This window comes from Eptesicus fuscus, chromosome 5 (genome assembly GCF_027574615.1).
Source record: "Eptesicus fuscus isolate TK198812 chromosome 5, DD_ASM_mEF_20220401, whole genome shotgun sequence".
In the NCBI taxonomy this organism is placed as follows: domain Eukaryota; kingdom Metazoa; phylum Chordata; class Mammalia; order Chiroptera; family Vespertilionidae; genus Eptesicus; species Eptesicus fuscus.
Window position 1 is genome coordinate 91,500,928 of NC_072477.1, and position 16,224 is coordinate 91,517,151.

At 42.5% G+C, this 16,224-nt stretch overlaps 1 protein-coding gene across 1 annotated transcript; it reads right to left on the bottom strand.

The window, feature by feature from the left end:
* Positions 1-13,158: 13,158 nt before the first annotated feature.
* Positions 13,159-15,885, bottom strand: CLEC14A (C-type lectin domain containing 14A). The gene has a single exon (XM_008150452.3). The coding sequence runs from the start codon at positions 15,828-15,830 to the stop codon at positions 14,421-14,423; it is 1,410 nt and encodes a 469-aa protein (XP_008148674.2). The 5' UTR covers positions 15,831-15,885; the 3' UTR covers positions 13,159-14,420.
* Between the last annotated feature and the right edge of the window lie 339 nt (positions 15,886-16,224).

The window sequence follows — 16,224 nt, forward strand, 5'->3', positions numbered from 1 at the left end:
AGTGATGATTGTGACACAGGAACTCCGGGGCTACATTCCAGAAGCCTGGGACACTTTGTTTGCCTCAGTGGATTTGCCTTCATGGCTTACATTACCTCATGGGGGTATTGATTTTCCATGTCCCCAAACTTGTTATCTTCACAACTGAGTCATTTTAAAAAAATATATATTTTATTGATTTTTCACAGAGAGGAAGGGAGAGGGATAGAGAGCTAGAAACATCGATGACAGAGAGACATCGACCAGCTGCCTCCTGCACACCCCCTACCGGGGATGTGCCCGCAACCAATGTACATGCCCTTGACCGGAATCGAACCTGGGACCTTCCAGTCCGCAGACCGACGCTCTATCCACTGAGCCAAACCGGTTTCGGCTGAGTCATTTTTTTAACATCATAAATGATATCATCTTTTTTCTGAGCTCAAAACTCTTCACTGGATTTTCACTCACTTGTAATACATTTCGAATTATTTGCCATATTCTAAATGCCCTGCCTGCCTGGTCCCTCTGTAGTCAACTCATATGATTCATGCCTTACCCAGTAAACTCCAGCCAGAGCTTCCTTTTAACACCTTATATATGCTGTGTTTCTTTCAGTCTCCAGGCCTTTGCACATGCTTCTCCTTATGCCTGGAAGGTGGTTCCTTCCCCATCGCTACAACTACCCCTTTCCTTACTTTTCCTTACTTTCAATCCCTTCTTGCATTTGGTAATTGCACATTCGTGTGCTTGGCTATTTACTGTCTCTCCTCACTAAAGTGTAAGCTCTAGGAAGGCTGGTGGGGACCTGATCTGTTTATCACTCTGTTCACTGGCACACAGAAGGTACACAATAAATATTTGTTGAAACATGATAGAATCAAATTACTCCGATGGCATAGAGTTCATATACCACTTAGCTCAGGAACTCCTTCCCCATTCTACGTGGCTGTCAGTGAGCCCCAGGACCACTGTCCTCTCTTTATCAGTCCTGAGAGGTTTTTTAAAATAATAAATATTAGAGCTAAAAGCTACAATGGAGATATTTGCTTCCAGATGGGAAACTCCAGGTTTATCAAGCTAAAGAGATTTACCTTGGGGGTTGGGGGGTCATTTCTCTACTCTTCTAGGTTCCCTGATGAGGGAATTTTCCCTAAACTACTCCTTGTCTCTTACCTCCCCTTGGAGGAGGTGTGAGTTAGATGATTCTGAGTTTGGGAGAGGAGCTAGGTATGTGGGTCCAGCCCCTCAGGCCCTTTCACTTAGGGATCCACCGCAGGACATGCATAATCAGCACTTCTCCTCCCTGACCCAGGCTTTCAGGCTTAGGCAGCTCTCCATGGGGAGGCCTGCAGCTTTCTAGTTGAGTTTCTGACTGGGGTTAGTGGGCCAGATTTGCCTAATTCTGCATTTGGTGTTTGCGGCGCCATGGTGCCGGCACACTTGACTCTGCTCTCAAATCTACATTTGTATTCGTTTTAAAGGAAATAATTTTCTGAGTCCTCTTACTATTTTAGTTAGCACACTGTTCTCTTATAGCTCAACACCAAAGCTCCACAGTTGGTCATTGTCAAAGTTAAGGTCTAATCTTCCCGAGCACCAGCTCTGATTTCCCATGAACAACACGCTTACCTCAGCCAGCGGCACCACACCTTCCTTCTCAGCCACTTCTGAAGTGTCTCTACTACAGTCAGCACCCCCTGACCCAGAGCTTCGGGGACAGCACTGTCTTCTAATCCATGCGTTCCCCAGGCTGGGTGGGGTTAAAGACACATTTATAATGATTTCACCATGAACATGTTTTGAGGCTAATGAAATAAATGTTTATAGAACCAGCTTAATAGAAAAACTAGGTACAGATTAGATTAATAAGATAAATCTAAGTACCTCATCATGAGTTTATCAGGTTAAAATGCATTTTTACCATCCACATGTTTATATTTACTTTTCCCTAAATTATTTTGTCATTTCTCTAGTTTTTATTTTATTTTATATTGTTTCATGCAGACTCTTTAAATCTATCATTTCACTCTGACATTTATATTGATATCAGATCAGAATATTTACCCTCTTCTGGTTGAAGTATATTTCAGTTAATCATGACTAAGAAGAGAATTGTATTCTGCTATATAACTACTATAATGTAATACTTGTAATACAATGTTTCTAATGAATCAACAGGTGGACCTTTCCCATGTTCAAATGGAGTATTATTGGGTGTGATTGTGACCTTACTTGTTGAAACCATTACCTTCTCTGGTTATCCTGGAAACAAAGGGGAAGAAAAATCACTTTCTATTGTTTCAACTTAAGCAAAAAGCAGAAGAAATAGTAATATAAATAAAATAGCACTTAAACAGCAAACAAACAAAAGTGCCTCCCATGTAGACATATTCTTTTTCTCTGGTGGTGTCAAAAGGTAAAGTCATTTCACATTGTGCATTTGGAGGAGCGAGGGATCAATGGAGGTTTTCACCTAAGTATCACTTCCTTTTCCGTTAGGAGACTGACTCTTTTTTTCTGTGTCAAGGTGACATATGTCCTTCTCAGTTTGGAGGCTGTGTGCTCTGTTTCCGATATTCATGTGTCTTTGGTAGAGCCAGAGGTAGACTTTGATTTCTCACATTTTTGTTTCTTCTTGACTCTCCAGCCCTTGCTTCTTATGCCATGATGACCACAAAACACATGTTGATGTTACCAAGGAATTGCAGGAATCCTGAGGGAATGAAAGAAGTCCTTCGGGCTTGCAGCATATTTTTGTGAGCAAGAACTAAACTTGTGCTGCTTATTCCACAATGTAACCTTTCCTGTTCTGACTAGTACAGCAGATGGTGTGGACATCGTACACATGATTCCCGCCCACATTTTACCGGAGAGAACATAGTCACATGGATAATCCTGGCTCATGGGCTAGCTGAGGTGTTGCTACTCCATTACTTTGGAAACAGAGGGCACAGCTAGTCGGCCTCACTTCCGTGCCTCACATTCCAGTGTTGCACTGCTTGCTATGCCCTCCTCCCACTTCTCAGTCTGTGCATAGCACACACATACACTAGGGCACAGCTCTCTGGAAACTCCTCAACATTCCAATTTCTCTCTCCTCTAAATTCTAATTGCTCATTGTTTATAACATTTTATTAAGTGATTCATTCCTTTAAAAAAAATATGAACTAGTTACCTACCTCCAGACATTGTGCTTGATAGTGGGTATATAATGGTGACATAATCTCCAACATCCAGAGCTTGCTTAGCATAGGACCCTACCCAAGTTACACAATCTGTGGTTGAATATATGAAAGAGTCAGTAATATGATGGCATGCGATTACATGTTAAGAGGCAGAGCACTATTGGCAGATGAAGGAAGGGAGAAAATCCTGAGGTAGACTGTAGGATGCAGGAGGACAGGGATCATGTCTGTCTTGGATTCTGTCTTATCTCCAGTGTCAATTCACTGAGTCTGGCACAAAATAGGCTTTTAAAATGTTTTTGTTTTCATGAGGCAAGTGGCCTGAGAGGAGTGTGTTGGGGAATCTTGGGACATAGTTTGGACCAGTACACAGGGTGGGACCAGGTTTTGAGAAGTCAGTCATGGATTTCTTTTAGTCTTTTATGTGTTAGAAAATGAGAAGCATAAGCTATTTTACTAAAAGGGAGGGAGGGTGCTGTAGAAAGACTAAAGTGGTTTGATGAGTGGATTTAGATATAAATATTAAAGTAAAAAAGATAACTAAAGGATGACTATGATGATGAAAATCTAGGTTGGGATGGCAAACGTGAACCTCAATAAAAAAGGGTCAATCTACTGGACATTTCCAAGGGAAGATAAATATGAATTATTGACATAGAATATAAAGGTTAAGAGAAAAAAAAGGATTATAAAAGGGCAATTGAGGGTTCCAGCCAGGAATTTTGGAATGAGAGTCATACCATCAAAAAGGTTACAAAAGGAACCTGTGGTGAGTTTAATTTGAGGTATGCTGAATTTACTGTGGCAGGAGGGATGGGGAATGTTGAGCAGGCAGCTGAGGCCTGGAGAGCAGGTATTGTTGATAATGAAGATGTAGCCTTGGGAGCCTCATTCTGTGGCTATGCAAGACCAGAACAGACCTTTGCTCAGCTCTTATCTTTTCCAGCATATGTTAAGGTAAACAGGGCCAGTTCTCAATCCAATTTTCAAGTGGGCCTACCCTCTGTGGACTCTATCCCTGCCAGTGGAGCCCCTGGGCCATCTGTACATATTAATGTACAATAAGGGAGAGAAAGATGCCAGATCATCTAGTGGAAGGGTAGGGTAGAGGATGGCCAGAGGGATAGAGGGCAATAGAAGGAATACATTCCAGAAAGAATGGTGTGACTGGGAAGTGCGGAAGTCCAGAGCAGAGGCACCCAGGCAACTGTTACAGAGATATAGCGGTAGAGATATGTGTGTCTCTCTGTGTGTGTATACAGCAAAATACATATATATTCAGAAAAGATCAGCAAATGTGTCTCCACCCACCAGCCTTGCCCCTCAGGTATGTTTCAAACCACCTACCCGTTCCTCCATTAATTCAATAAGGATGTAGTACCATTTATGTGCCAGACACTGGACTTGGAAAAGAATCAGGCAGACATGGTCTCTGCCTTTAGAGGACCTATGTATTAAAGGTGATAGAGATGGGGTAAGGGGGAAGATCAGAACTATGTACTCTTAATTCTATCAATCTTGCTTACTCAAAATAGGAGAGTTTAGGTAAAGATCTACAGAAGCAAGAAGTGTTTTGAGTAAGCTAACACTTTGAAGTAGCTCATCCGAGAGGATACCAGCCCAGAGGAGGGCCTGAGCATGTACAATTGGAGCTCCTCTCACCTCACTTGCTCCGACAATGCAGGAACCTAGTCCAAAAGGCAAACTCAATGAGAGTAAAAGCTCGCTTCCAGTTTTAGAGGCCTAAAAATATCTCTCCCACATTCTCCCCACTTGCTTCCAATTTTAGCCTGGAGGTCTGTCTTTGGGTTCAAGATACAAGGGACACAAGGATGGCAGAAAGATGGTACAAGTGGGCTATCAAGAAAAGAATGGTAATAGTGGAGGTTTTGGCTGAGGGGGAAAGGACTGTAGCCTTGTGAATTATTTTAACTTCATTTTGTATTTTCTCCTGTTTGTTTTTTTTCCCTTCTCTACCCATTGGATCACAAATTTGTTGTATAGCAGAGTCTGGACTGTGTTCCTGATGGAACCTCTAGAGGTCCTAGCTCCACAGACTCCTGAGCAGAGAAGCCAGTGTTCCCAGAGACTCTGTTCTCAAGTTATAGCGGAGGGAGTGGGGGCTGTCCCATTGAATAGGTAGGTCCTCTACTGGGCAATTTTATTCCCAGGGGCAGAGCCCATCGCCATGTGTCCTTCAGCTTAAGGCTCACTGCCTGCCTTGCATTTGCCCCAAACTTCCCTCCCCCAAACAATGGCAGCCCAGTAAATCTAACTACTGCTTTGAGTTGTCAGGGCATCTGACACTGATCTTCAGAGAGGATGCCTTTGAGTAGGACAGAGAGAAGGGGTGGGTGTTAAAGGGATTTTTGGGGAAACAGATTCTATGTGGATATCTTATTTAGGGATGTTTTTGTAAGAAAAATATAGTTTTGGGAAGGAAGAACGTCTCAGTTCTATGCATGTGGGAGGGCAACTGTGAGCACAAAGAAAGTTAGACTTTCAGGGATCCAGGCCAAAGAACTTTGTTCAGTACTTGTCTTACTATGTATATGTCATGAAATGAAAACTTATATAAGGTATACATGCATTATATAGCTACTAAATAATTTTAAGGTTTTAAAACAAAGGGAAGAACAGTGCAGACAGGAAAATTAAAGGTAAAAATAAATTATAGAGGGGAATGTTAAGACCCTAAAACAAGCATGTCAAACTTGCCGCCCGAGGGCCGCATGCCTCATTTATTTGGCCCATGTTAGCCTTTGAGTTTGACATGCTTGCCCTAAAAGAACTTGATAGTTCAGTATAAAAATGAACATTCATTTGAGTAAATTTATCATTTCTGCCTAATTATAATTTACTTAGAAAACATCTATTGAAATCTTGGCAATGTAAATGCAATCTGTTTTTTACAAAATATGTAAGGTATAGTTCCTCACTTCAGCCTCATGCATTGGTTGTAGAGATGAAAAAATATACACCAGTGATGAAGGATTTCAGAGAATTGGTTTGAGTCTGAGTTAACTGGGGATGATATCTTGGAGGAGGTAGCCTTTAAACTGGGATTTGTGGTATAAACACATATTGACATGCCAGATGGTAATGGGTGGCACTCCAGATAGAAAGATTGCACATTAAAATTATGGAGCTACAATAACACAACATTGAGTAATTTAGTTCAGCAAAAACACAGGGTACAATATGAGATGAGTGTGTACTAACTTGATAAGGACTTGGAGGGGCCTGAGCCAGGCTCATGAGTGTAGACTTAACATAATGGGACAACCTTGGGATTCTTTTGAGCAGCCTAGTTGAATGATAAATAGCACACGAGGAGGATAAATCTGTTACCAGGCTGGGTAGATCACCAGGAGGAGGAGATGAAGAGTTAAGGGGAAAAATCAGAGTAATGAGATTTCTGCTTGTGGAAGTCATTTAGGATGGATATATAACCCAAAGGGAAGAACAGTGAGGACAGGGAAATTAAAGGTAAAAATTGATGAAGTCTCAAATTATGGAGGGGAATGTTAAGACCCTAAAGGAAAGGGTTAGGCATTCCACTGTTGTCTACCCTGAAATAGGGAGGATCTAAGTTCTAGGAAGCTGACATATTCCCCTGGCATTGGGACTAGATGCCCAGTCCCATGGTTTTTGGTCACTAGATCTGTCCAACCTGCTTTACCGTGCACATACAATTTCCAGTACTTTTTGACTGTCTACATCTGTGGCTGTACGGTACAAGTTCCCCTTTAATTTTTTAAAAATATATTTTACTAGAGGCCCAGTGCATGAAAATCATGCATGGGTAGGGTCCCTAGGTCTGGCCGGCGATCAGGGCCTATCTGTGGGGCAACTGGTGGGGCAATCAGGGGGCCCCAGCTGACACCTGCCTGGCTGGCCTGGCACTGCCCACTCACTGGCCCCGCCCCCTGTTGCCACCGCAGGTTGGGACCTGTGGACTGTGGGCAGCTCCTGCATTGAGTGTCTTCCCCCTGGTGGTCAGTGAACATCATAGCAACCAGTCGTTCCATGGTCATTCTGCTGTTTGGTTGATTTACATATTAGACTTTTATTATATAGGATTGTTTTTTTACAGAGGGGAAGGGAGAGGGATAGAGAGTTAGAAACATCGATGAGAGAGAAACATCGATCAGCTGCCTCCTGCACACTCCCTACTGGGTATGTGTCCACAACCAAGGTACATGCCCTTGACCGGAATCGAACCTGGGACCCTTGAGTATGCAGGCCAATGCTTTATCCACTGAGCCAAACCGGTTAGGGCTCCCCTTTGATTTTTGTTTGTTGGATCCATTTGGGTTTATTTGTTGTCCTGATAACTCCAACTCTAAGGTTTCAAAAGATCCACATCAGGCAAAATAAATTTTAGCTTCTCTCTCTCAATGCTTCCCTCAGGTCCTTCCATCCAGATACATCTCCTGAAGATTGCTATTTACAAATATCAATGCCATGGGTGGCTGTGGTTCTCTAAGAGGTTTTCAGTTTCCCTGGGCCATGCCCTGAGAAGTAGGGTGTCAATTTCCTTTAAACTCATTATTCCCCCTTCTACCCAGCTTCTATCACCATTTCACCCATAGCACCAAGGATTCATCCAAGTGAGAAGGTGAGCAAGCTTAAATGCCCATTTAGGGAACTCATCTATCTTTACCTCTTTTGCACTTAGACATATTTGTTTCTCTCTTTTGTGGTAGAAATCTATTGTATTTTAGAAATTATTACATTTTCTAGTTCTAGTCTCTGAAAAGGCCTAGAAACGATGACCAATTCTATAGCAGTGAGATCCTTAGAGCCCAGACTGAAGTCTTGAACTAGACAATATCTAATGACTGTATATAAAATCAACACAAGTAATTTTGATGGTGAGGTAGGTATAGGAACCATATGTGGGGTAAGTTGCCACTAAGGCAAGCAGAAAATTAATTGCTATAATTTGAGGAGGCCCATCAGTGATCAACACTGCTCCCAACTCTCCCTATTCTCACTCTCCATCTCCAGCCCTGAAGATGCCTTGAAAACCAGAATTGCAAACAGAGTAGCAATGAAAACAATCAGCCTATCGGCCACTGAGAGAGACAAACCAGGTTTTGAACTTTTAAAGACCCCCACTCACAGAAAAGTACCACTAACTGTCTGTAATTGTGTTTCCCCAAAATATATATTTAAAACTAAGTTCCAGTACCTGTGAATGATCTTATTTGGAAATGTTATCTTTACAAATTAAATTAAACTAAAATGAAGTAATATGAATTTGGGTGAATCTTAAATCCAATGACTGGTGTCCTTATAAGAAGAGAGGAATTTGGACCCAAAGACAAATAAGAGACACACCGAGAGGTAAGAAGGCCACATGACAATAGAGGTAGAGACTGGAGCGATACAGCTGCAAGCCGAGGAACACCAAAGATCATGCCAACTACCAGATGCTAGAAAGAGGCAATGAATGATTCTTTCCTAGAGACTTCAGAGGGATCAAGGCCCTGCTAATAGCTTGATTTTAGATTTCTGACCTCTAGATCTGTGAAAGAATACATTTCTCCTGTTTTCAGCTACCCAGTTTGTGACAATAACTTACAGTAGCCATAGGAATCTAATTACAGGTGTTGATGCCAGTGTGGCAAACCAGAGATTGAACAAAAACTAATAAGGAAGATTTGGGGAAAGAGATGTCCATAGAGGGCTTTGCCAAGCTCCAGTACATTCTTGGGAATCTAGGAAGGCAAATGCATGAATAATGTAAGGCGGTGCACCTGCCCAGGAAAGATTTAAAAAAGCCCTGATTTCTGCAACTCTGAGAGAAATGCTGAGGCCCTGCCAAAGCAAAAAGTGAAGCCTAAGAAAGAATTTTTAACTATCTGATCATTGAAGTCCTGCTGCAACACACACAGAGCCCCTCCACAAAGGGTGGGAGATTTATTGATCCAATCATTTAAATAACTTTCTTCTTAATCACTAGCTTACCAATAAGCTAACTGAGCAGAGAAGTTAGTTCAGTGGTTACACATGACAGGGACTTAATCAAGAAAAGTAACCAAGCAAACAGCAGCAACAACAAACTATGGTGTGGCTACTGGGGGATGGATTTACAGAACTACCACATTATGTTATTTAAAACATATGACTTTCAACAAAATGCATGACCTATACAAAGAAACAGGAAAGCAGTCACATGAAAGAAGCTTAAAAGTACCAAGAGGAAAACAACTAAAAATGTACAAAGGACCCTCAATAAAATAAAGTTATTTATTTTCTTTATTGATTAAGGTATTACATATGTGTCCTTATCTCCCCATTGCCCCCACAACCCCCCCCCCAACTCATGCCTTCACCCCCCTGTTGTCTGTGTCCATTGGTTAGGCCTATATGCATGCATATAAGTCCTTTCGTTGATCTCTCCCCCTTACCCCCACCCTCCCCTACCTTCCCTCTGAGGTTTGACTGTCTGATCAATGCTTCTCTGTCTCTGGATCTGTTTTTGTTTATCAGTTTATGTTGTTCATAATATTCCACAAATGAGTGAATCATGTGATATTTATCTTTCTCTGACTGACTTATTTCACTTAGCATAATGCTCTCCAAAAATAAAGTAACTTTTATCAAAAACTATGGAGCCCAGAAGGCAGTGCGATGACTTAAGCAAAGCATTAAAAAGAAAATATCAATTAAAAATTCTATGTCTACCAAAACTATCCTTCAAAAATAAAGAAGAAATTAAAGCATTCTCAATAAACAAAATTTGAGAAAATTTGTTGCCAGCAGACGTTTCCTATAAGAAAACACAATGAAGTCCTTCAGAATGATAATAAAAGATATCAGCCAGTAACAAAACCACACAAAGATATAATGTGCACTGGTAAAGGTGACTAAATAGGTAAATATCAAAGACAGTATAAATTTATTTTTTTTCTTTATAACTTTTTATTCTCCTATATGATTTTAAAAGAACTGCAGAATAAAGCAATTATCATAAAACTGTGATGATGGGCTTACAGAATATCAAGATGTAATTCCTTTGACAATAATAACACAAAGAAGAAGGTGGATAGCAGGCCTTTACTTAAAGTGACCCCATCCCCAAGAGAGGATGTAGCAGCTATGTTGGAGAAAAATTGTGGTATAATATTAAGATTAGTTAGTATTTCTCCTAATTATGCAGTCTTTAAATTAAGATGTTAATTGTAATCTCCATGGGAGCCAATTAAAAAAAAAAACTTAGGAAAGCAGAAGAAACAATAAGAAAATTAAAATGACATTCTATCAACTATTTATTTAATACAGAAGAAAACAGTAATGGAGGAACAAAAAGGAAATGAGATATGTAGAAAGCAAATAGGAAATAGTAGATGTAACTTAACTTATCAGTAAGTACATTAATGACAAATGTATTTCACATCCATTCAGTAGGCAGAGATTGGAGAACGGATTAAAGAAAATAGTCTGACTATATACTGTCTACAGGAGACACATTAAATTCAAAGACACAAATAGTTGAAAGATATCGACTGCAGAAAGATTGATGCAAAAAGATATACCAAGCAAAAAGCAGCCACCAGACAGCTGAAGTTGCTCTACCAATATCATGCAAAATAGACTTTAAAACAAAAAATGTAACTAGAGATAAAGAGGAACAATTTATAATGATAAAAGAGCCCATATATCTGGAGATATAATAATTATAAGCATATATGCACTTATATATGAGCTCCAAATATATATATATATTGTTTTAAAATATGGCAGAACTAAAGGTAGAGATAGATAATTCAACATTAAAAGTGAGTGACCTCAGTAAGTTAAAAAGGGTTGAAGCCATACAAAGTATGTTTTTTAACTGCAATGAAATCAAATTAAAAACAGAAGGAATGTAGGGAAGGTGTAAAATATGTGGAGATTAAGCAACATCCTCCTAAATAACCAATATAGTTTAAAAAACACAAGGAAAATTAGAAAATACTTTGAGATGAATGAAAATGAAAACACAAGATGGCCAAATTTACTGGGTGCCACTAAAGCAGTGCTTAGAGGGAAGTGGATAGCTATAAAAATCTGTATTAATAAAGAAAAATCTTAAATCAATTACCTAATTTTCCACTCTGAAAAATTGGAAAAATAACACAGTAAACCCAAAACAAAGAAAATGATGGAATAATAAAGATTAGAAAATAAAATGACATAGAGGTTAGAAATACAATAGAGAAAAATAGATGATTCCCAAAGTTAGTTGAATAGGTCAACAAAATTGGCAGACTGGTCCCATCCCCCAAAGAAGAAATACTCAAATTACCAAAATTAGAAATAAAAGAGAGGAGATCATTACCAATTCTATGGAAATGAAAAAAGAATTATATGGAAATTCTATGCCAACAAATTAAATAACCTAGAAGTAATTACTAAAGTATTCAGAGGTAATGGAACATTAGGCCTGAAATTTACTCGTAAATAATTCAAGAAAAAAATGTTTTACTGTACTCACTACTTCTGTATATATGAAATTATTTTAAAAAGAGAGAGAGAAAAATAAAAGAATGATAGCATGCAAGGCCACTATTCACAGCAAGGCTTATCATTGTAAGAAAGAAGGAATCTCGAAGTTCAACAATAATGGTTTACTTCTAATCAGTGGAAAAGTTCATTAATATACAGGTTTCAACATGTACACATGTGCACAAGCACGAATGCCTGAATTTGTGTTTGCAGATGTAGAGCAGTGTCAGCATCAGCTGAAAGGCTAAGGTGTGGCTGTCGGAGTGGACGGCTGAAATAAAGTGAAGATAGTTGGAAGTGAGGAAGTCAAGGAACAGGAATGTACAACATTGGAAGAGTCATACTTGAGGACTTTGAGATTGTGTAAGACGATGGCAGGACTTAGGTTGGAGAGAAAGACTGTAAGTTCGGTTCCAAGTCTTTCTTGTAAGGAAATAACTGAACAGACATCTATGAAATGAGTGTCAGGGAAGAGGGCTTTAAGTAAGAAATGAACCTCAAAGAGGTTGGAGAATTAATGAAGTGATAGTGGAGAAGCAGTACAGAGGAAGGACACGGATCCTAACCTTAAATATTTCTTAAGCACTGTGCCTAGCTGGCCTGATTCTGCCATAGATTCAAAATTTTATGGAAGACTTCATAGCTAGAAATCAAAGGAAATTATATGAAGCTTGGTCTGCAATTGCTATGTCTCAGGGAATCAAATATGAAAGAGTTTTCTGTAATTCTTTTCTGATCTACTTACAAGGAGAATAGGGGAAAAGAACAGAGTAATTGAGCTAACACTAATTTATTCTTCACACTTGTTTGTGAAATGATTTTATTTAAAATCCCTTTGAATATTGTTAATTCTAATTCATTTGTGATTTTATTTAAATGCAACTGTTTAGACAAATCTTTAACATATGAAGCAAATTACCTGTTACTTTGTTCCTTTAATATTATAACACCATATATATTATATATACAGGGGTGGCCAAAAGTAGGTTAATAATAATAATAATAAATATTATAATAAATAAATAAGTAATACAATAATAAACTCTGTTTTGTGTACTCACAATTGTAAACCTACTTTTGCCCATCCCTGTATATATTTTGTACATTGCACACTCAAGAACATAAAAATGGTTCTATGAAAATATAGTGTAAACTTAATGGTTGCTAAGCTTGTTTCTCTATCTGTCTCCATGCACCAATCTCCACACACTTAATTTTAAAGATTTGTTATACTAGTAGAAGAGGAATATTTTCTGGAAGGGGAGGGGGGTCTCAATTCCACTAGATGGTGATTATTATTGCCTTAATTGTTTTTTGAGGAATATTTCATTTAAATTACTTTCTAATACCCCAAGTCACAACAAGATGATAGATATTTGTATTTACCATTTATGCTTATACTACCTATTCTTATGGAAAGCTGTTTGTCATGCTTTTGCCCTGTAGACTCTTATTAATTTGAAATCACTCCAAGCTGAGTAGGTATGGTCACTACACATGCTTTTATTAAGTGGGGAAGGAAATGGTCTGAATTTCATGTTTTTCCACGGGTTAAACAGTGCACAAGAACCAGCAACTATGAGGAAATCCAGCTTACTTTTGCTTTAATGCACCCAGAAGATTTCAAATCAATACTTAGCATTAATGCTTTAACTGAAAATTAACATTGCTATAATTGGAAGTGAGCATCAGCACCCTGATATTCAGGAGAGGGCTATTTGGGTGGGAAGGTCATTACACTGGAGAGCACACGCATTGGAAAAGCAAAACAAATCATTTGTTTCCTTGAGCGAGGACACAGAGTAAACACTTGAATTTGCGGTCAACTATAATTTGCTTCTAGAGCCAGCAAATTTGGCAACACTGCAGTTTAGATTTATAGCAGAGCACACACATAGCAGTAACTTTGAAAGCAAAATATATTTTAAAAAAAAGAAAACAAGGAAAAAGTTACTAGTTCTTAAAATTTCCCCCCTCAACCTAAAAACAGGATGTACTCTTGCTGCCCTGTCCAGCATGCTCCTCAGCAGCTCTTCCTAAATAATTACTCCTCCAGGAAACCACTGACATGTGAGTCTGGGTTACCAACAAGCCTTTATTTTATTTTATTGCCTGGGATTTTAAAATCAATATGTCTGAACAGAGTTTTTCTTTCCATCGTGGTAAAAAATAAAATGTAAAATATTGTATTGTTTTCTATATGCTTTCAATATATTTTTTAATACATTTTATTGATTTTTTTACAGAGAGGAAGGGAGAGGAACAGAGAGTTAGAAACATCGATGAGAGAGAACCATCGACCAGCCACCTCCTGCACACTCCCCACTGGGTATGTGCCTGCAACCAAGGTACCTGCCCTTGACCGGAATTGAACCTTTTTGAGTCCGCAGGCTGACACTCTATCCACTGAGCCAAACGTCACTATCTTAAAAAGTTCAATCACTTCTTCAAATCCACAAGAAAAGCCCTCTCCCCGGTAGCATCCTGGGCTCAGTACCACCTAAGGCACTCCCACCTCTTCCTTATTGGAAGAGGAGCACCCAGTTCAGATGTAGCTCCTGCGTGGAGTCCAGGGAGTTTCGGGGAAGGGAACTTCTGCAGAAACCGTCAGTTCCGTAGATAAGCCCCTCTTCTCCGTTCCCCTTTCCACTGAGAGTGAAAAAGTGCTCACTGTCCGCTTTCACTAGGAGACTTCGGAGTCGAAAGAGGACCCAATCAGTGAGGCGCCATCCGCTCGGTCCCGCAGCCTGGACTTCACCCCGTGGCGCAGTGTGCCGAATTGGAGCTCAGAGCAGTAGCCTGCGCACCACTCTCCGCCCCAGGAGCGGCCAAAGGCCCCTTTCCTGGCCGAGAGGAAGGGCTTTTGTGAAAGCAGAGTTTGAAAAGCCCCAGCACGGTCATGGTCAAGATCACCAACACTACTACTGCTATGCTCACAAGTATGAAGACCACGGTGGAGGAGGAGTCCAAAGCCTGGGGATTGTCCGGGGAAGACGTGGAGTTAGACGTGGGGATCACGCTTCCTGAAGGAGCGATGGTGGCCTTTGAGTTGGCTTGAGGGGACATCTGAAGGGTGGGCATCGTGCTCTTTGGTCCCCACCCAGGAACCTCAGAAATGTGTGTGGCTGAACTGCCTTGTCCAGGGACCCGGGGCGTCTCTCCTGGTTTTTCAGGGACCCTGGGTGACCCTGTTCTCCTCGGCATGGGGCTGGCTGCAGTGGCCAGCGGGTGCCTGGTGGGCACCACGGTCCCCCCCGGGTCCGGCTGTCCTTCTCCGTAGGTTACACAAGAGCGTCCGTCTTTCCCCAGCACGAAGCCCGCAGCACACTCGCAGACAAAGCCGTCCGAGTCGTCTAGGCAGTGAGAGAGCTCTGCGCATTTGCCTGCGCGGAGGTACCTCCCGGGGCAGGGACAGAGCACAGCCCCGGAGGGTATCCCGTCCCAGCGAGCGCCGACCCCGTCCGCGATGCAGGTGGCCGTGGTGGGTGGCCGCCCGGGGCAGCGCGCACTCACCTCGGTCCCGGGGGGACTGAAGTCCAGCGCCGCGCTGTGCAGCTGGAAGGGCGCGCGGTAGCTCAAGTCGGAGGCGGCCCCGGGGCGCGGCGCGGGGCACAAGCCCTCGAACCGGTACTTGCACAGGTAGCCGTGGGCGCGCCAGTGGCAGCGCATCTCCTTCCAGCCCGCGGGCTCCACGCCCTCGGCGGCCTGGAGCGCCGCGCAGTTCCGCACCACGCACGAGCGCTGGGGCTCCTGCACCCACGGCAGCGTCTCGTTTTCCAACCCGTCGACGTCGACATCGACATCGACGTCGGGGGTCACCCAGGAGAAACCCCGCAACGGCTCGCTCTCCTGGGTGCACTCGGATTGCCTCCGCTCCAGCGCCACCCAAAATAGAAGGTCTTTGGAGCCCCCTCCGGGCCCCGGGCCTGCGCGCAGGAGAGCGAACACCTCGCGGAGCTCAGCGCCCCCGCGCACCGTGCTGAGCGCCCCGCCGCGCAGGTTGCAGGCCTCCTCGGCCGCCGGCCGCTTGATGCTCGCGTGGTGCAGGCTGTAGCAGGCCCCCGAGGCAGAGCAGCCCGCGCGATCGGCGGTGGGGTGCTCGCCCCGGCCGGGTCGGGGCCAGAACGCCTGCCAGAGGAGGCACAGGGTGAGCGCCGGCCTCATCTTGGAGGCCCCGCGCCCACAGCTGCTCCCAACTTGGCTCTGTCGGGCCCCAGGGCTCCGAGGTGTCCCCAGAGCGCGGTCACCGCCCTCTACAACGGGCTCTACCCTTCCTTCCCCGCCTCCCGCCACCCCCACCCCCACCCCCAACCTCCAAGAATCCCCACCAGTGTCCTGGCGGCAAACAGGCTTCCCTTAGGCAGAGACAGGAAATGTGCCGGGAGCTCTGCCAGGGCCGGTGCAGCCTTGATTTATTCTGGGGTCAGGAGCACAGCTGGCGCGGGGCACAGGGAGCGCAGGCGACCAGGAGGTCAAACACCCTGCTAAGAGCAGGGGGGAAAGAAACTCCATACTTCAAGGGGGAGCGTTTAGGAAGTTTTAGGACCTTAAATCCCCA